Source organism: Lissotriton helveticus, chromosome 4_1 (assembly GCF_964261635.1).
Source record: "Lissotriton helveticus chromosome 4_1, aLisHel1.1, whole genome shotgun sequence".
NCBI lineage: Eukaryota > Metazoa > Chordata > Amphibia > Caudata > Salamandridae > Lissotriton > Lissotriton helveticus.
In genome coordinates this window covers 1,694,383,328-1,694,405,984 of record NC_136063.1, presented here as the reverse complement: position 1 = coordinate 1,694,405,984, position 22,657 = coordinate 1,694,383,328, and the positions used below count along the sequence as shown (strand labels likewise).

The window sequence follows — 22,657 nt, the reverse complement described above, 5'->3', positions numbered from 1 at the left end:
ACCATGATCTAGGAGGTCTCAAAGGCTGATTAGGCTGTTTATTTCTAGAAGTTGTATATATTTCTTCCATAATTGCATCCTCAGATTCACTTTCCATAGATTTTCCTGTAGGAGAACCCATTACCATTTCATGAATTAAATACAATCCTTCACTCATGTTTCCCTGTCTCCACATTCGTAATCTATCTTCATGAGTTTCTCTTTTCCATGATGGATTTTTAGAAGGTCTTTTAATTCCACTAGCTTCTCTTTGTAACTGATACATCTCATCTTCCCACTCAACTAAAGCTTCAAATTGAGTTGGTCTCGGTTTTGGAATAAGAGCATTCATTTTCTCTCGTAAGTTTCTTAAAACTCTTACATTAAATGAACCATCATCAGGCCAAGCCAAAACACCATCGTTTTTAGTATAACGTTTCCAACTGTCGAACCATAAGACAGTATGATATCCGTATTCACCTTCCATGTACGCTGCAGGTGTTTTATACTTATGAAGTAGTTTACCACCTCGCGTTTCGATTTTCTTGTCAGGTGAAAATAAATTCTTAAATTTCTGAAATAATGTTGTCTTTTTCTCAACATGTTTAAAATGATAACTCATTTTTAAAAGTTAAATTTAATTCACAAAATCGTTCGTAAAATATTTCCGGGATGTTCCGCAAAACAACCAATCCGTGCGCGAAACACACCAACAAGCCAATGGCAGTTGAGCTGAGTCACTTTTCAGCTCGACCAATAAATTTGGAGATTTTCCTAAGGACCAATCAGCTCACAGGCCGTCAGAGACTCAGGAGCCAATCAGAATACAGCTTGTGACGTAGGTCACCCAATCCCAGCGCGGCTCTGTGACGTACACAGCAGCTGCGGTTTCTCGCTTCTCACTCCTGGCGCTTACCCCTCCTTCACAAAATCTTTTCACAGCGCCATTTTAAGAACACTTTTCAGTGTAAATTAATTCTTAACAATGACTTATAAAGACAACATCTGTTCGTTTCACTAATTAGGATAGTTTACATACATTCAAGTATCCACACTTCGGAATAGACGGCGCTATTCACACTAAGGATAATATTCAATTGTCAGTAGAGTAACCTTACCCCACCCTTCTAACACGTATAATTATGAACTCGCTTTGCTCTGAACCCACCGCGAAGTGAAAGTTCTAAGAGTTCCACTTGAACATAAAATACAATTCAAACTCGCACTTTTACACGGAAAATTCCCTAAATTCAAACACACACGAAATCCGTACAGGACTCTCACCTGTTTATAGAAATCATGCACCGTTAGCAAAATAACGACGTTATCCGTACAGGGCTCTCACCTGTTTATAGATATGAAACATGTACCCGTACAGGACTCTAACCTGTTTATAGATAATCATGCACCGACGTTAAATTTTACCCTTCACTCAAGCTTGGATATAACTAATACTCTCATCACAGTGAGTTTTATGGAAGGCGCTTTGTCCCTATTCTCATGCTGCTTTGATTTCTTAGAAAATCCTCACTATACAAGAATCAGACCTAGCCCTAAAACTGTGCTGCTCGGCGACAACACTATGGTACACGGCGATACCTCTTGTGATACTCGGCGATATCACTACAAACGAACAGATGGCTTGCGTGACTAATTTCTCGCCACACAATCTATACCGGTATAGCTTACAGATAGGCACGAAAAACGAACTTAACGAGTGTTAAAACATTAATCCTATTTGCATACCATGACGCAATCCTTAGCAACCAACATGTTACCTTGGTTACTCCTTAGCAACCATCCTCTGCTACCAGATAATTGATCCAGCGGGCTATAGAAAATATATCATAAACTACGCTACCCAATTTCATAACCTATAAACAAAATTCTAAACTAAACATGGACCCATTTATGAACCTGATATATTTTGGGCCTACTGAATCAGGTGGTCAGAATAAATCTATATACACATTATCTACACACTATATACATATTTATACATTTGCAGAAAGAATATTGTCATTAGAATAAAACCCAACCATTTAAACGACCACCATAGGCGACGTGATCTAGCTAAAGGTAACCTATACTTCTAAATAACCAAGACCAGCTTGTTTGTCAAAAGTAAGATTTTATTTTCTAAATTATGGTATATATGTTGTAAGTCTTATAAATGAAATTTATTTGCAATAAAGCAAGCATGATGGTAAGAAATAAGAAAAATACAATTTAAGCAATTGAATTAACTTCAAAGAATTATATAAAGTTTAGCATTTCTAAAACCTATTTCCCTAACTGAGCTAAATAGACAGAAATTAAAGTAAAGATCTTTGAGGATTCTTACGTGCTCCACGCAAAGTCCAGCAGCACATCACCCTCATCGGAAAGTCAGAAAGCAGCAGCCAGCCCAACCCTAAGGGCATGACTTTTTATACCTTTCTACGCTAACTAAACTAGCAAAGGAAAGTTTTCAGAAATACTCGACGTCTCATTGGCTGAGAGTGACAAGTGACATGTCACCCGATTCTTAAAAAGTTCCACAAAATCATGTCTTACAAAGACCATTGTCTCTTCCACGTGAAGCCAGAGGCTTCCTGCGATTGCAACTTTGTTTTAAGTCATCCTCGCAGCTTCCATAGTCTTACAGTGCAACTTCCGCGGATGCCAAGTTAAGGACTGACAAAAAGTTCACTTTCGACCTTGGCCATGTCCGACAGAATGATGTCAGCTCATCAGTTTTTGCTTTGTGAATGCATCTTCAATAAACGTTTTAATTCAGAATGGGCGTCTCGTGACTTTCTGCAGAATTACAGATCAGCTTTTATTTTGCGGCTCAAATAGCTAGGCCTCAAAAGCAGGCAACTTATGATTTCTAGTATAAAACAAACACAAGAAAAGTATTAATGTAAGAAATAAAGTATATTCTGTATCCACCCCATGGTTTACTAAATAATTAACCCACCCGATTAATCAAAATGTTACCTAGCCATTGCAAACAAATAAAGCAGCGTTTATATTTACCAGTCTCCGTTTTTCTATGAGACCCATATGCACCTAGAATAGTAGAAATGACATCACACAGACAAGGAAAAGCAAAACAAGCACATGCTTATTTTAAATATGCAGCAGTTAGTAATGACAAAAACGAAAACAATAAATTATTTTATTATTTTGCACGAACAAAAAGATGCAACATTTATGCACGTTTATGAGCACACATGTTAGTCCCCCCACGTGTAAAGTTTAATCTAGGTTGTATTAGCACAACATATCACAAATCATTAATAATTTTATTCATGTTATGGAAATGTGACTTTGCGAGTTTAAACAAAATTTTGTTTTCTATCTCGCTCCATCAGGGTCTGCTCTCAATTAATTTATTATGGTAACCTGGAATAAAGCTCTTCCAGGTACTTTAAAGTGTAGCAACAGACTTTTTTAGTAAGTGTGGAAAGGCACAAGTGAGATTGGTTTCATGGTTCTCTAGGTTTATGTAGTTGTTAACCGTTCAGACTACAGCTTAATTTTTGATAGATAAATTACCCACTCATTCTCAGGAGTCATATAATCTAAAAGGACAATTTCTAAACGACATGCAGCAGGATATAAAGGACCTCGGTTCCACAGTCCACAATCTTGAACATACCATGGTTGAGAGGTCAAACGAGGTCCGCCATGTGAATCTAAGCTCTAAAAAATCAATCTGCAAATCTAGCTTTCAGGCAGATTCACCTTAAAAACAGATCTTCTCAGGGCATCAGGATTCGAGGTCTTCCTTTAGGAGGAGAAGGAACCGATATCTAGGCTTACGTTCAGAAATTACACCACCATATCTGGATATGCTTTAGTGACCTGCTCATACGCATATCCCAGTTGTCAGAGTAGAAGCACTCTCACATACCTTAACATGCGTCCATTATTTTGACATAAAAGAAGAGATAATGGCCTGCGTATGCACTTCATATCACATCATCTACCAGGGACAAAAACTGACTTTCTACAGTGACTTGGTGGGGGCTACACTCCTGCGCAGGCGACACATGAAATAGATCGCAGACCACTTTCGAAAGGCCAACATTTCAAGGTAATGGGGTTATCCCATTAGTCTGATTTTTTAGTGAAATTACCCAAAACAGGCCCAAGAGACTCAACGGATTCTAATTCTCCCGAAGGACAATATGCAGGGTAGCAGAGCTCCCAGGGAGGTGGACAGTGCCGACCTGCGCTTTAATTTGCACACAGTGAGGAAGAATCTAAAGGTATGTCTCCCACCCCCTAGTGAGACTGAGAAGGCAAAACAGACAGCCCATAGAGAAGTGGAGAAGATGACGCCTAAGATAGGGGAAAGAGTGGCGAGGGATCCCTCCATGAACGCCCTGGGTGAACATACTGAACAGTGAGTGAATTGGGCACCCAGGGAGGGCGATGGTTGACTATTAGATTCGGGTGGGAGATGAAGTGGCCTTGAGGCTAGAAAACCTGAAACAAGAAGACCACTGTGAGCTCTGGCCCACTATTCTAGAATATACTGGTTGTTCTGCTTTTTTTAATTCAGGGTGGTGTACGAAGTAAGGGTAGAGAGGTGGCCCTAGTTTGTAAGGTGATACTGGGGACCAGCACTAGGAGGGCAGAAACAGAAGGCTTGCTGAGGCTAATGTCTATGGTTATGATAGTGAGTCTTAACGTAAAGGGTTTGAATCCCCCAGTAAAGAGACCAGTGGTCTTAAATGTCCAGACGAGGACTGGAGCAGATATTTGCCTTTTACAGTACATGCTCCTCCTGGTCAAACATTGTCATATAATGCGCTCCAGATTTCTTCCTGGACAATATTGTCCTTGGCAGGTGCAAAGAGGGTGGAGGAGGTGAGTTTGTGTAACCATGTATTTGATGGGGTGGTAACTGAGGTCACCTAGATAAAAGGGGCAGAAGACTGGGCTACAGAAGTACTAGTGCTCTGCCTTGTGGGGCAGAGCACTGGGCCATGGTAGCACAGAGGCATTCGTAAGCTTTTTGGTGGGAGTCAGACTAAGAGGGACATTAACAAACATTAAAATAGGTCAGTTCACCTGTTAATTGCGTTGTCTGATCAGACATAACATAAAAAACACACTTGCTCCCTGACAAGCCCACAACCTGGTGCTTCGATGAGTACTTACTGTACAATATTGAGGTGAAAGAGGAAATAGCAAGATTCTTACAACTCTTACACTTACACTTATGAGTACTGTGCTGAAACTTTCATTGACTGCCTATGCAGAATGGAGAAGCTTGGTGGAATGGAATCGTTGCTTTAAAATGCCATAACTTTGAAGTGACTATTCCAATTTTTGGGCTTATTTACTAATACTTTTTGAATGTACTTAATTGATCCGGGAGCTTTAGTGTGTGGTTTCTTGAGCCAAGTGTTGTGCTGGTACTTCTAACTCTAAGCATACATCTTCCTAGGTGGCCTTCTGCCACGGTTCTGCGCTACAAAGGGGTGGACGAAGCGGTCTGTCATAGAGAAAATGTGTTAGTCTAACTAGGAGCTAGTTTTGCATGGTGGTGAGAACATTTGCCTCACTGAGCAATGCACCTTTCCACATGAATACAAAACAAAAGGCAAAATGCCATACAATAACAGCAAATAAAGTATAAAAGCAATTAACCATCACATTTGTTATGGATAAAAGAATGCTATAAGTATGTTGCAAAGGACAGGACTATACCTAGAGAAATCATGGCATTTGTTTTGTCAAATAAAAACGAAAAGAGCATTCATTCCAGACGGCGAGCTTGGTGACCAGGAGCTCTGCTGTTAATTAAAAATGTCTGGGGTAACAATGGATGATGTGTCATTCGCTCATTAGTTGACATATTATAGAAAAGAAGGTGTATGTATGTTGTACTTGTGTGAGAGCCAACTCAAATTAGTGCAAGAAACTGAAATTTACCCAAAGCAAGCAGAGCTCCATGAATTTCCTTCATTGCAATGCTATACAGCTCCTTCTGCCATTCTTCTAATAGATGCCAAGTGTCTTCGGAGAAATAAATGGCGACGTCCTTGAAAGTCACGGCGATCTGAAACAATGGGTATGAACATCCTCAATACCAGTACTCTCATGGCCGAGTCACTTCCTACTAGCACAGGGGGAGTAGCATATCATCCCTGACTTCCCATAGCTTAGTGAAACAAAGAATGAAGCGCCCATAGAAAGAGACAGAAGGTTGGGTACTAGACGATTTGTATATGACAGAAGATGTTAATTGATCAGCTACAGCCCTTTTTGATATGCAGATTAATTCGGACTTCCCATGACATGCCAATGCAGCTTTGCTACGTGTTAAAGGAGGCAACTGCAGCTAAACAACAAACAATTAGTTAATTGGAAAGAGTCATATAGATTTAAATGTGTCGGTTATCCAACGAAAGAGACAAACCAAATGTCCATTAGTGGCTGCAGCATTTGTGAATGGGTTTAATTCCATTCAGGGCAGGGGAAGACAGTTGAACCGTTAAACACACAATTTTCTAAATATTAGATTAAACCAGCAAGTAGGAGTGTTCATTTAAATTCCAAATTTGATTTCAACGTGAGCATTACAGTTCTTTAGCAAAATAAAAAATCATATTTTGCTAAAATAGAAGGAAAATAATTCATACTCGTAACCATCATTTTGTTTCGCAGTTATCTTTTCATGGAATTATTTTGATGCCAATTAGTGCAAATGAAACAAAAGCAAAAATAATGATAATGTAAGGACTGTTTACGAAACTTTGCGAGTTCAAGTTCTATACAACTTTCCATATCAGCAAATGAAAGAAAAACATTTAAAAATGGATAACGAATATGATTTTTAACAACTGCGTGACAAGAATAAAAGAGATTCTATCTAATATGTTATTTGCATGTCCGTGGTACATTTTTGGGAATCCTACAGGCTCCATCGCTAGAGCAGAGATGGATGATGGATATCTGGCTGTATTGAAATATCTCCAACAGCGTCTTTCTTCTCTGGGGAAGCTATCACAGTTAAAATCAGGAGCATGCATTTGAGGCTTAGTGCTGGATTAGGATATGTCCTTGTAACTTAAATAGCTCATGTCCATCAAGTATTTTTTCTGCGAGGACCACTGCGTACAAAATAGTATTGCTTTCCTCTGCATAAACCGATGAGTCAATGGCATGAGACCTCTGGTCCACATAATGCTGTCTAGTCAGAACAGGAGCCTTGTCTAAGGAACACACTCTTTGCTTGTGAAGGACTATACATAGTGTGACCTTTAGGTGTCTTCACAACAATGAGGCCACCTACCTCATGGAAGGTTATAGTGGTGGCATGGAATGCTTAACCCAGGAACAATGTTCCTCCTTGAAGATAAATCCCCAGGCGCCTTGTTTCTCACCAAAACTTGGCTAAACGAAAGCTCGGCCCCTGACATTGTTATGTCTCTCCCCCAGGGGTACTCTATAACTAGGCTTGATAGGAAAGACAAGAGAGATAGTGGAGTAGCCATTATCTTAAAAAATAAGTGCAAATGCACTGGCACGCCACTTGATATTAGAGATAGTGAATGCCTCCTATTCTCCCGTGAATTATCACCAAATTTCACATTCTCAGAGATTCTCATTTATCACCCCTAGCCCACTGGGGTCAGCAACACAATTTACACTAGCTCTGCGCGAAATTGCAGCATAATGCATTCTAAGTGAGGAGAACTTCACCCTGTTAGGTGACCTCAATCTGTATTTTGAGGACAACAAAGACATCATGGCAACTAGACTAGCACAAGATCTCGCGGTACTACAACTAAAACTAATTACGAGATCTGCAACACATAGTCAGGGCCATTTACTGGACACAATTTTTTCTAACATTACCCAGCTAAACACAGAAAACGCACTTCCCGTCCTATGGTCAGATCGCTTCATGATCCCCTTTTGGTTTTGCCTTCCCACAATAAGCCTGAAAAAAAACCCTTCTGGTCAAGATTAGAAGGTCATGCAAATACTCAATATGAGCAAGTGCCACAGTGCCCTAAAGGAATTCACTCCGATCACAGAGGATTACACAACTGAAATGTACATAAAATTTGAGAAATGGCTAGCAAAGTCATTTGCCTCTTCTATCCCTCACAAATCTGACTTCAATGCAGCGCAGCAGTTGTGCTCCATGGTATACTCCAGAGCTGGTGCAATTTAAGAAAGAGTCAAAGAAAATGAAAAGAATTTGAAGGAAAGGATATGACCCAGGCAACAAAATAATCTATAGACAAGCTATTTAAAAAAAATACCAGCAGCCAATAAGACAGGCCAGAGTCTCCTATTTCAGCATCAAAATTGAAAATGCCAGCAACTCTTCTAGGGAGCTATACAACATAGTCAATACCCTAATGACATCATCCTCTCGTATAGCAGCCCTTCCATCGAACGATGCAACATGTTTGCCACTGCTTTTATAAATAAAGTAAAGAATTTCCTAGACTCTCCCCCAAGAAGCTCATCACTGGGCCCGATTCCCCTCGAATAACCAATAATGACACCTTAACTCTCATTCCTTCCGTCTCTAAATATAGAAGACATTGGAACTATCTTAACTACCATAAAATCTGGCTCTCTATTAGATCAAGCTCCTCCTGATGTCCTACTAAAAGCTGGCAACATTATTCTACCAACTCTTATGAAGATTCTTAACAGTTCCATTCCACTTAGCACGGTTCTCCCTGCATGGAAGCATGCCATAATCAAACCTCTGCTGAAGAAGCCACATGCAGACTCCTTCATAGTCGATAATTTACGGTCCAATCTCTTTGCTTCCAATCGTCAGTAAAATTTTAGAGAAGCACGTTAATATGCATCTCTCTAATTTTCTGGGCTCTATCCTTCATCGTACTCAACCAGGATTTTTGCCAGGAAACATAACTGAGACCGCATTATTAGTGGCTACTGAAGAGCTTTGGGTCATCCTGGATCGAGGTGGCTCTGCTTGATATCAGTGCTGCTTTCGACACTGCCTCCCATGGTACTCTGGTCCAAAGACTGGAAAACGCTGGCATCACAGGTTTCATTCTTAAATGGCTCAAGGCTTTCCTGAACAATAGAAGCTTTCAGGTTTGTGATGAACCATTTCTCTTAGCTACCTATCCCATTAAATGTGGAGTCCCACAGGTCTCCTCTTGAAGCCCAACTCCTTTTAATGTCGATGTCCTTCCGCTGGCAAGAATAGTGCAAGCACACGACTTAGAACTTATCTCTTACACTGACGATACTCAGCTGATCCTTGAACTTACCTCTGATTCTCAGCAGGTATCCAGTGACCTAAATGCCTACCTTAAGGAAGTAACTGAATGAATGTCAGACGGCATCCTCAAGCTCAATGGTGGGAAGATGGATGTGCTGGTTGTAGGAAACAATACATCCAGTTGGAAAGAACCGTTCTGGCCCCAATACTTTGGAGAGCAGCTAGTACCCTCCACAGCAGCAAAAAGCTTTGGATTTTGGATGTATAGCAAACTCACTAAGGAAACGCAAGCCAAAAAACTGTCCGCAACTTGCTTCGGTCAATTGCGCACACTAAGAAAAATCATGCAGTGGCTCACTCCTTCATCTAAAAGGGTAGTCATACAGGGACTGATCAAGTCCCTGCTTGATTACGGCAACGTTCTGTTCCTGGGAAGCCCTCAATACGTCCTAAACGCCTACGGACCATTCAAACTGCTGTAGCACAATCACTCTTCAAGATCCCCAAACACCATTCAGCACCCCCAGCCATTGCTGTGCTACATTGGCTCCCAATACAAAAAAGGATCCATTTTAAGAACCTTTGCATGGCCCACCAAGCAATGCAGTAAAAAGGTCCCCTCCTGATATGAAATTGAATCTGCCCATACGTGCCAAGGAGATCTCTTCGCTCCGAGAGCTCCTCTCGGTTGACCATCCCTAAGGTCAAGAGAGTCAGGTGTGGCGGTCATTCCTTGCCTATTTAACTGCTAAGTTGTGGTATGGCCTCCCTGCCAAACTAAGACTAATGCACCCAGAAATCTACTTCAGGAAACTTGTAAATACCCATCTATTCTAACATCTGCACGACTTGTTAGGTCTTGCAGGTGTGCTATCTCAGCGCCGGGAGGCCTTTTGGGGCAGCTATGCACTTTATAAGTCACTTTGAATAGACTAGAATGGAATGCCTGAATTCCAAAAACTAATAAAAGGAACACCAAGAGAATAATGGGTTAGTTCTAGAAGCAGACCAAAAATGGGCAGGATATATGTACAATGGTCTACTCATTCTATGTCCCTTCTTAAATCAAAACTGGGCAGAAGGGAAATACAAAAAGGCATAAGCAAGATCAGTTTTTCAAAAATATTTTCTCCATGTATATAATAAGTAAAACAATTTTTTCAATAAACAAAAGAATTGTGCCCCCTAATTCCTCTTGCTCCTTCGTGTCCCTGAGCGCCACAGGTATGCGCTTATCCCATGGTATTTGGCTCCAGGACACGAAGGAGCAAGATGAATCAGGAGGTACTAAACCACCCGGGAGGAAGTGAGGAAAAGAAAAAGAATTGAGTGCAGTGGAAGAAATTGAAGTTGAAGCTCTACTTCACACCTTTCAAAAATTCTATGGAAAACACAACCCTGATGAAGTTCTAAGGGACGAAACGCATTGGCTGGGCTGACAGGAAAAAGTTGTTTATCTTGAACACAAATAAAAGTTGGATTCTGAACACATTCGCAAGACTCCTGAAAAATGAATCCTGTTAAGATTATACATATTGGATATATTTCTGAACATTTACTTGTAGTTGTTTAAATTCTGGGCTTGTAGCAGAGCATGAAGATATTTTTGGGATTCAATTGATGTTCCTTTTCAAAACATTTTAGTTGGTTGCTCATTAATTGTGGTTTCTAGGCAGTGGGGCCACTGAAAATTGAGCGTAGGAACACTTATGATATTCATTACGACACACTAGTGCGAAGTCAAGGACCACACTGCTGACGCTTATATTTTATTTTCTCAGTAACTATTTTTTTCTATAAAATAGATTTATGGTGCTTTATTAAGAAATTTACTAAGCAAAAACATAGCACTCATCTACTCCACAAACCCTTCTAAAATCAAAAAACATTTGAAATCATTAACTTTTTGAGTTTTGAGGACCAAAGTCTGGAGCTGATATATCAATTAATGTAACTTATGTGTCATTCCTCTACGAAATTTCTTCCTGTGCTAATCACGTGCATTGCTTTTGCATATATTATCACCTTTATGGATGCAGCATCACAATAAACTACATTAGGAATGACTTTGTATTTTCATCATACAGCCATATATGCCTTTGTAACACACTGAAAGGTGTAATGGAGGGGAGTATGATATCGCTCTATGCTTCTCCATAAATTAACCAATGTCTACAAGATCTTATCAATCTATATATAAACAACCCAGGTGTAAATAAAGTTGTCGCACCTGTTCAGAATGCTGCTCAAACATGGTCGTTTTCTTTTTTCTTTTATCGATGTTCGCTTCCATAAACGTATAAGGCCAATGAAACTGTGATGACAAAGGTGAAATTGTAGATTTGTACCTACGGCCGAATCAACAAACTGAAGAGGAGTTGCAATGCAGGCCCCTGTGTGAGAGTAGAAATCAGCAGTATGTAAATGCAGTTAGTTGTAACCAACCCGGGAAGACAACAAGCATTATTCTTTATAAGGCTAAATGATTTGGTTCATAATTTGTACAATGAGGTGATGATACTTAGTGACTTAAACATTTAGATATAGCGGAGCACATTCCCATGAACACAATAGATAAGAGAAGGGCAGTTAAACTTACAGTTTTATGCTAACAGATAGGTTTATTGAAACTCCTTAAAAGGAGATGTCCTAACAGCCTACATATTCTGTGAACTGAATATTCAACAAGCATTGAAAATACCAATAGATATTGCTTTTTATTTTTGTCACTGCTTTTCCCAATGCTGTTCAGCATCAGTAAAATGCAAAACAAATATTCTTTTTATCAATGCTAAACAACATTGTGCAAAAAAACAACAACAATGCTACCGTCGCCTCAGATGGGTGATATATGAACATGTATGCATTCATGTGCAGGCATCCTGATGGACATTATTTTTTACATTTAGCATTCCAAGATGGCAGACACACATCTTGGGACAATACCGTTTTTTTTAAAAAAGTGTGTGAAAGCATTTTTAGGGAAGGTACGGGTCAGTAGCAAATTGCAGCTGCTGAGCTCTCAAAAAAATTTGAGAAAAATGAATTTAAAATAAATAAGTAACAGGTTGAGGAGGAGTAAAAGAAGAGGGGGAGGAGGAGTGCAAGTCAACACTGCAAATAATCGGTAGTGGAAAGAGAGAGCCTGTGGATAGTTGGAGGAGCCGGGGAGGGCAGGAGAAGAGGTGTATAAAATAGAGCAAGACAGGGATTGATGGGGAAAACAACAGCAGAGCTGGGGGTTGGAGAGCAATACAGAGATCGAGGAGGGGGGGAATGTGAAAGGGGAATCAGCACACAGGGTAGAGAGCATAAAAGCACAAGTATTCTCATGGAGTAATGAAAACAAAGATAATGTAGTTTGTACAAAATGTAATGTACAAGTAGCTGACAAAGTTAATGTGAGCTATAAATTAGCTGGATGTGATCTGGCTTTTCACCTCTCAAGACTTTCCCAAAATCATCTTAGGTTTCAATGATTTGATGTGAGTATCATTAATGGGTTGATGAGTCCATCATCCAGAGGCATCAGTCTATCAGTATTTCCAGTTTCATCTCCATTTGGTAGCTGGTGGTAGGTTTATGGATGATAGATTGTCCTAGCATTAAATCCATCCCTGGTAAGCTCTTGGGTACCAATGGCTAGAGAGGGCACAAAGATTTAAGTTAATACCTGTAGCTGGGAGCATTTGATTGGAAGAGGCAGGGGCTGTGAAGATAATCACCTAGCTAAAAAAGGTATATAAACAATTAGTCTGGAGGGCTAAGAAAATGATACGGAATCACAATGGGTTATTATGTTTGACATGTACAAACTGAAAGCCAAAAAGAAGTTTTAGTCATATATCAACGCTATGAAATGCATAAACTCTACTAGTATTAGACGCACACATTTTCTATAGAGTCCCATTATGCACAATAAAAAACTTTCATTCCAGGGGGCGGGACTAGCCGAGCAACGGAATGGCGGCGCCTTGAGCGAGCTCCTCCGGGACACCAGCATATTCACCCAAATCCTACACACGCGACACGGTGCTGACCCACCAAAAACACCCGGCCTCCGCTGCAAATCTGGGAGCAATAGAACGTGAGGTTGCGCCGGAGATAACACTTTCGCCGCTGAGGCCTGAGGAACGTTGGGCCCGAGTGCGCATCGGCCCACAATGCAGCTCTGGCCGTGACGCACAGCACGTACGCTCGGTCGCGGCTGGCCGGCCTGCCGGAGAAGGGGGAAGGTGGTACTCCGAGCTGTCGACGCGGCTGCGCCGGACGGCCCGCGCTGAGGGAGCCTACCTGGTACGTGAGTGAGGAGAGTGCACTGTCCCCACCCCATAGATGACCTGCTGGCAGGAATTGGCGGGCGGGCTGGCGAGACCGGCCCCACTCGGGCGGCAACTACCTGGAGGCTGGGGACACTGAAAGAAAAAAAACAAAAAGGAGATTAGCCCAGCCTTACAGCAATTCTTTATTAAGCCCACAATAAGTCCCTGATATAAGGCCACTGGACAGTCGCAAGGCCCTGAAATACTGTGTCCTGGTGCAATTGGTTGGCAAGTAATGGGCGGAGGGAGCGGTGCCCCCTGGACCCCACGAAAAAGGGCGTAGATGACAGCAGAAGATTGGGACCACAGCGCGTAGGGGGACTCAACTGGAACTGCTGCCGATATAAAGGTGGAGGAGAAGACAGTGTGGACACCACCTGCTGCGTAGCGGCGGGACCCTCTCCCTCTGCTCAAGAGACCGCGACGGAGGTTACCTAACAAATGATCATCTGCGAGCCGCACTAACCCCCAGGTGAGGAGCGAACAGGGGATGGGAAAACACTGACCTCACATTGCGGGAAGCGACACATATATTACGGCACCACCAAAGCAGGTCCTAGCGAAATTTTTTTTGCAAAGCTGACTGCTGATGCTACGCTAAACTCCAGATCAGAGAAAAATCCTAACTATAAGAACTGTTGGCTCCTGAGGCCTATCGAGACGGGCTGGAGGTTGGGTGACCTAGTAGACCGCGCTGGACCCTCCCCCCCCACCCCGCGAAGTGCCTTACCTAGCCAAACACACACGCAACTCTTTTGGCCACGAAGTTTGACCTCCTACCTGCAACGGGAAAAATCTGGTTAACCTTGGCGGAGAAATGGGGAAACCGGACAAGAACCAACCGAAGCTCACTTTCGACCACTCAAGGAAGCAGGTGGAACAGAACGGAGAAGAGCATCAAGCTAGCCCACCAACGACATCCAAGTCAAGTGGGATTGCGGCAGACAATATTCAGTCTATGTTCCAAACCATTCAGACTGCATTGACAACCATCGACGGCAAAATAGACATTCTCACACACAGAGTGGACCGCATGTCTGAGAGACTGGACAGACACACCGAAAGAATAGACATGGCTGAACGCAGGATCTTAGATGTAGAAGACACCAACTATCAGCTTACGGACAAACAATCAGGGATAGATAAACAACTAGCTGCACTTTCTGCGAAGGCTGAGGACTTAGAAGCCAGATCCCGAAGAAGTAACATCCGCTTGATGGGCATTACAGAGACCACAAACACAGGCCCTATGGAAAAATATGTGGAGCAGCTTCTGATCACGCTAATGGGCAGAGACACCTTCTCAGCCGTTTTCCTGGTTGAAAAAGCACACCGATCCCTTGCTTCCAAACCTCCAATAGGTACCAGACCGAGACCCATCATAGCTAAAATACTAAACTACAGGGATGCGGCACTGCGTAAGGCAAGAGAACTGGGCACATTGCCGCATGAAGGTATGGAGATTGCGATCTATCCGGATTTTACGCAAACAGTGCAAGAAATATGGTCAGGTAAAACAGAAACTTCGCGACCTACAAATCCCCTACGCTATGCTGTATCCAGCTAGACTCAAGATCACAGATGACGGAGCCACGAAAATCTTCAATGAACCAAAAGACGCCATGAAGTATTTGCAGCAGCGTAAGCCGAAAGGAGAATACAGGAGATCACCAAGGAATCGACATGCAGAGCAAGAGACATTGTCGGATGTGGATTGACATACCTCTCCAATGTTGGATACCTTGTAATAAGTAATGAGTGACAGTCTCTCTCAAGCTCGCCTTAGCATCCTGAGTCCTGCATACAGTCTCAGTAGAGCTGTGCCCTCTGAGCAACTTGAAGTGAGACGAACCGCCTGCGGATCAACCACAGACCGCACTGCAGATGAGACTTGAAGGCTGAATTGCAGATGAGCCACACACATAAGTGCCTGATGAAGGGACGGTCTTTATATAAAGGGACTGGGTTACTTTGAAAAGTTGTAATGGACATGTTTAGTTTCCATAAGCTTCATTGAGAAATGCTATGTTATTAAGTGGAAAATACGGAGTCAGTACCTGTTGCGGTGTAAAACCATGTTTAACACGGCCTCCCCCTTTGCTCTAGTCAGCGAAGGGACAGAGCTTGGCACCTCCCGCCCACTTGTGCACTCCACACTTGGTTTTTTTCCTTGGGGTTTGTTGAATTCCGTAGGGGGGGGAGGGAGTGGGGATATGGTGGGGTTGCTGGAAAATGTCTCCGTTGTTACAGAACTGATGGAGTGGGTGGGGGAGGGTAGGGGGGGAATATTGAGAAAACCACCGGGCAGCTGCAGATGGTTATATGGTACATGGTTATGTTTGTCGTTTGCGAACCTCATGCTCACACAAGTGTTCACCAGGTTTTGTTGTCGAGATAAATGGCGTCAGAAGTAAGGAACATTAGAACATTGACTCTTCTATCCTGGAATGTCCGGGGGCTGCAAAACCCACAAAAAATACGCAAAGTAATAGCCTATCTCAACAGACACAAAAATGATGTAGCATGTCTCCAAGAAACACACCTCACGCCGCAGAGAGAGACCAAAATAGGATACAGATGGGCACAATACCAGTTAGCATCCTCTTACTCTAATTATGCACGGGGAGTGCTGGTGCTGGTTAAGCGCACTACTCCGTTTACACTTACACATGCAAGCACTGATGCCCAGGGCAAAAATGCCATTCTAAGGGACTCGTTTGCGGGCACGGATCTCACGATTGTTTCGGTGTATGGTCCCAATGTAGATGACCCGCTTTTCTTTGACGATATTTGGTCTACACTCAGGAACATCCAGCCCACAGCCCTCGTATGGGGTGGAGATTTTAACACATGCTTGGACCCCGCACTGGATAGATCATCAGGTACAGATATGGCCGACGAGCAGCTAACTCCTTGTTGGAGGGAATCAAGGACTGGTCCTTAGTGGATGTATGGCGAGAGAGACACCCTGGGCAACGGGAGGGAACTTGTACCTCAATGACACATAATACATGGTCGCGGTTGGACTATTGGCTGACTACACGAGAGGTTAGCACCTGGGTCACGAGGGTGGAACACTTACCGAAAACGTTATCAGACCACTCCCCTGTTCGACTAGAGTTGGCTATTCCCAATCACACCCCCAAGCAGTTTACATGGTGACTCCAACCCTCTGCATTAAAAGACCAAGTCTTTTGCAGTGAACTGAGGCAAGCAATACTGGAATTCTTCCAAAGTACGTTGGGTCAGTTGAAAGCACTAGATCCCTATGGGAGGCTTTTAAAGTCAGTATATGAGGCCACTGTATTAGCAAACATGCGGGGATACTTAAGGACATCCAACAACAGTTGGACATGATAGAACGAGACATTAAGACCCTAGAAGCAGAATACAATGATACATTGAATACATCTCTCCTAGCAGATATACGAAGTACAGTTGACACATATCATGAGTTTGCGGATTCAGAAATAAAATATCTCTCAAAACGGCACACGGCCAGAACATACGGTGAAGGGGGCAGACCAGGCAAAGCCCTGTCCAATAAGATAAAACCTCCACATGCTATGACACATATAACGCAGATCGCGAATGCACAGGGCAAACTGGAATATGACACACCCTCTATACTGGATAATTTTCGGAAATACTACTCTAGATTATATATACTACACAGACTGTAAATTCCCCGTTGACAATACATGAGTATTTAGATGATATCGGACTGGCATGGCTCTCCGATACACATAAGGAATACCTTAGCCACCATATCCCGGAGGATGAATTCAGGGAGGCGATTAATTCGCTACCGAATAATAAAGCCCCGGGAGTAGATGGTTTGCCGGGCGAATTTTACAAAGAATTTAAAGATCTGTTGATACCGCACCTGGCTCAGATGTATGAAGAAGCGTACGAAGACGGACTTCTTCCAGAGTCGCTGCGAGAGGCGCTGCTGATAGCTCTCCCTAAACCGGGGAAGGATCCCCAGAAATGCGAGTCCTATCGCCCTTTGTCACTCATAAACATGGACGCTAAGATTTTGGCTAAAATCATTGCGACGAGGATACAACCACTATTGGGCTCACTGGTCCTACCAGATCAGGCGGGGTTTATACCCACTAGATCCACGACACAAAACTTACGTACTATCTTTGCCCTATATAATAGCCTTAACCCGGAACTACCTGCTGCAGCTGCACTTTTAGACGCAGCAAAGGCGTTTGATTCCGTGGAGTGTGAATTTAGGTTTACGGTCCTGACACAAATAGGATTTCCACCCCCATTTATGAAATGGATAGCCCTATTATATACTGATCCCAGAGCCAGAGTGCGTATCGACGGTATTACATCACAACCTATTGAAATAAGTCGAGGCACACAACAGGGATGCCATCTGTGCCCTATCCTCTTTGCGCTCACTCTAGAGCCCCTAGCATGCAAGATTAGACAACGGCACCCAGAGGCGGCACTACAATTCAGCCTTCGCCCCGTAGGTATCTCACTCTACGCAGACGACATGGTATTGTACACTAGATATCCGGATGTGAACTTGAATCCACTGATCAGAGAATACATTAAATTTGAGAAGTACTCGGGACTTAGTATTAACTGGGACAAATCCGTGGTGATACCCTTCACTGCTGAGACCCCGCAGCCCAGTTTAGATTACCCTCTACAATGCACGGCTGACCCAGTGAAATACCTAGGGGTCTGGATACATCGGGACCCTGAGGTAGTGATCAGGGAAAATGATGGTGTGGTCATGACCAAACTAGACGAACAAATTGAGAAATGGATCAAGCTGCCCCTATCGCTAGCAGACAGGATTGCCCTTCAAAAAATGGTCATACTGCCCCGTTTTTTATATCTCTTTTGGAATATCCCAATATGGTTCACACAAGCCTTCTTTACTAGACTCCGTACAGCGTTACAACGTCTCACATGGGCTGGGAAGCAGCCAAGAGTAAGTTGGAAGACACTCACGAAACCGTACCACCAGGGTGGTTTTGCGGCCCCCGGCCTACAGCTGTATTTTTACTGCGCACAGGCCCAACATGCACACTATTGGACACAACCGCATTCTCATATACCACACATTGCAGTGGAAACGGACAGGATCCACCCAAAACCCAAAATGCACTACATATCAGACCCCATCAGCTGTTATCCTAACGATACTATACATCCGGTAAAGTGCACATCCAGGGCCTGGCATACTTTGGCATTGAGAGCCTGAAAGCTCCCCCCCTATGCTCCGGCGCTCCCGCTGGCGCACCACCCCAAAATATCGGTGATGCAGGAAACAAAGATGAGATCGGTGCTAGAGACTATGGGATTTACGACACTAGGTACACTATTCCCGAACAATGCTTTCATACTGTTTAACAGCCCTTCCCTATGCGCACACCAAACGCAGCTAAAAATGTTTGTTTATTTAAGTTTAAGTGCAGTGCTTAAAAACATCTATGAGTCATTCCCGGCTGCGCCTGGGGCGTTGCGATCCCTGCAGATACTGCTGACAGCTCCCTCGAGGCAGAATCTGGTTACACGCTTATACATAGCTTCCCAGAATGAACAGAACCTGGGACCTGACCGATCCCAGCGGAGATGGGAAGAGCTTCTGGGGAGGCCATATCGGAAGACGACTGGGGCTACAGCTGCGCACAATTAAATTTACTCACATCAAACTGCAATCTGAAGATCATCCATTTTAAATTTCTGCACCAAACTTATTACACACAGGTCAGGCTACACCGGTACGGCCTAAGAGCTGATGATAAATGCCAACGCTGCTCCACACCAGGAGCCGATTTCCTGCACATGGCGTGGGCTTGTCCTGGCTTGTACACTTACTGGCAAGAGGTAACAGTAGCGCTTACTGCCATGTTAAATGAACAGATCCCGAATACACCCTTAGTATGCTTACTAGGTATTTAGAAACTCAAACTGGCCAAAAGACGAAATCTGCTGGCAGTGGCACTGCTGCTTGCGAAGCGGCGGGTAGCCATTAAATGGGGCAGCAAGCGCCCACCCAGATTCAAGAACTGGATAACTGATCTACTCTATTATAAGGAAACCCTCAGTGCCCTCACAGAGGATATACCTCAAGCCTCCAGACCCAAAGACTTTTGGCAACCGCTAGTTGATTATTTACAGCAAAATGAGCATGATTCATAATTAGAATGCGATGCATTGTTGGGGAGTGGGATTGCTGCCACAAGAGGCCCCGCTGATATAGTACCATAGACGTGATGAGGCAAACTGTTTCTTTTTAAGTGTCCAGAAGGGGTAAAAATGTATGCTTATTTGATTGTATCTGACCTTGTGTAAGATTAATGTCCAGTGCTAATACTCACTATATATCCTTGCATTGTCTATCTGTGCTGTCCATAACAGATATTGTCGACATGGGTTCCCGAATGAGTGATTATATTTCATTTACTATGGTATGTTTTGCCCTGTACTGCTGTCTGGTGAATAAAAACAAACTTAAAAAAAAAAAAAAAAAAAAACAAAACTTTCATTCCTATATAGGGATTGCTGCCACGTGAACACCGGAGCGCTATAGATAAAGTCAATTTGCTCCCCACTGTCATTGACATATGGAGGGTTGAGAACACTTTTGTACGATAAAAACCATATGATGCCACTGGCCCTAATGGTCTATCCACCATATTACGCAAAATTAACATTTGTAGTGGGACATTAGTCCTCACCTTTGTTGAATAACTATTTTAAACAACCATCCATCCCAGATTCATGGAAGGCTCGGTGCTACATCCTCTTTATAAGGAAGGAGACTTAGCAACTTTGGACAATTATCAGCTAAATTATACTTACTGATTCAAAAGATTATGCACGCATACCTATGAGAAAACTTGAAGAATGTGTTAAGACACATAATTGACAATGTGCTAGCAACCTCCATCCTAGCTTACTAGTCTGTGAACATAGTGGGTTTAGACAAACAAGTGTTGGTTTGCTGAGATCAAGAACGAGGTTGCAGCTTATAAATCAATTCAGTTAGTAAGCTAGTGGTTATTTGCTCCAAGAGCAAAAAAGTAATTTTGATAAAGGTCTAGAAAATTAGGGCAACTAGCACTCTGTAATAATGTGATAGACTGTACAACCACTTACAATTAATTAGATTTGATACATGCAACCTTCTGCACAATCATTCTACATTTAAAAACAGATACTCTGTCCTCATCTTTAAAAGATTATATTAAAAGCTGCCAGGCCAGTCTGTTTTGCTAATTCTGGAAAGAATGGAAATAGAACTTCTCCCTTCATTATCTTAGAAATGTATGGCATTTTCGGGGATGGTGTTCTCTTGCCTTAAGTTAGAGCTTTATGCCATTGGTGGGGATGCACTATGCAGAGGGTGGTAAAGAACTTTGCTGCAGGTTTTGGTGCACTGTTCTGCGGGAGGTAGTGAAATATGCCTCAGGTTGTAGTTGAATGTGCTGAGCATGGCAACACACTGTTCTATAAGCCGGAGTGCGTCGTGCTATGTGGGCTTATCCAGTATGCTATTGGTTTGGGAACACGACACAGTGGGTAAGGGTGCACTGTGAAGCACATGGTTGTGCACAGTTTCTCACACTCTTGGTATGATAATCATGGTGAACATGTGTGGGATTTTTTTTTATTGTTGTATGCGCTCTTTTTCTGCATCTCATTCATGTTTTTAAGTTTGACCTGTAATTAGGTCAACATTCTTAAGTCAGTTGCTTTTTTGCCTCAGGAACCTTCAGCTATTGACATAAGACATTTACAATCACATCTTTGATCCTACTACAGGAGTATTTAGTCTTACCTTCCTTTTAATAGCTGCATAGGTGCATCCTACATCTTAAAAAAAAAAAAAAGTAGGAGGGTCACAGGGAATATTTATAGACCTAGCATGGACATATTCCCCAATCTAATACTGTATACCAACGTCAATATCCACGGGTCTCACTCATACAGATGTACATAGACGCCTACTAATAACCTAGAGAAACCGCAAACTGTCTGACGCTAAACAAACCCTAGGAAAATAATTTCAAAAAGGACGGATTCCCTTCACTCACCATTGGTGACATGCTTCATCATCTGGGTCTCCTCCTAGTGACACACTAGTGTCACTAAGGGCTACAACCCTCTCAAAAGGGAAGGGGAGCCTACAGATATTTTTACTGTTTTTCAGTTATGTATGATTCTACAGATGGGAGCAAACAGTTTATGTGGGAACGGAACATGCCGTGCAAGCTAAAGAGTGCTAGTGAGTTAAAATTGGACAATGAGACCTAAAAACTTATTCGGCATCTCTCAATGCACAAGCTTAAAATCAGTGCAAAGGCAGTTTTCAACAAATGACTGCCTATTGGTGGAAACTTAAGTTTGTCACTAGAAGGAGACCCAGATAATGAAGCATGTCACCAATGGTGAGTGCAGAGAATCCGTCCTCTTGAAATTATTTTCCTAGGGTTTTTCTAGCGACAGACAGTTTGCGGTTTCTCTAGGTTATTGGTAGGTGTCTATGTACATCTGTATGAGTGATACTTGTGGATATTGACGTTGATACCCTACTTCTTACCCAGGAATGCATGAGGCACTAGTTTACATCTGAATAGTACATACTATCATTACACACGTAATTCTTTATATCATACACTCATTGTATACATTTAATTGTTTCGCACGATAGCAAGCATTTTTATTGCTTTTGTCAACACTCAAGTGCAAACGTTAAACCTGCCAGTTTTGTCAGTGCTTCTACAAGACCTTGGAGCTACCACATAAGATTGAGTCTAGGGGCTGATGGTTGTAGAAGTACAGTAAATAGCAGAAAAGCTAGCTTTATCAGAAACAGTGACAATGAAATAAACTCACGGTTATGCACTATCACCCTCAAATTTGGTCTAACCACTTATTCAACATTTCACTCCATTCTTTCCTCTGGCAGTAGTACAATAGCCTAAGAGCTAGATGTCGTGTTCATCAATAGAACCCTGCTTCAAACACTATCATTTGTGGTAAGGGGCAGAATCATGTGACAACTGTCCCTCAAGTCGGTTGTCAAATTTAGCTTAGTGTTTACATGTTTGCTAGTTGTTTTAATCTTTAAATACGTCCTGTTACATGATAC

The 22,657-nt window shown here is 42.5% G+C and overlaps 1 protein-coding gene across 1 annotated transcript in view; it reads right to left on the bottom strand.

Moving 5' to 3' along the window:
• LOC144829331 (zinc finger protein 777-like) overlaps window positions 1-22,657 on the bottom strand; it is a 104,774-nt gene that overhangs the window by 79,841 nt on the left and 2,276 nt on the right. The window contains exons 2-3 of the mRNA XM_078688377.1: window positions 11,433-11,595; window positions 5,914-6,040 (exon numbers count right to left, since the gene is read on the bottom strand). Of these exons, the coding sequence (XP_078544503.1) occupies window positions 5,914-6,040; window positions 11,433-11,495 (190 nt within the window). The 5' untranslated portion in view covers window positions 11,496-11,595. The remainder of the gene's footprint in view (window positions 1-5,913; window positions 6,041-11,432; window positions 11,596-22,657) is intronic.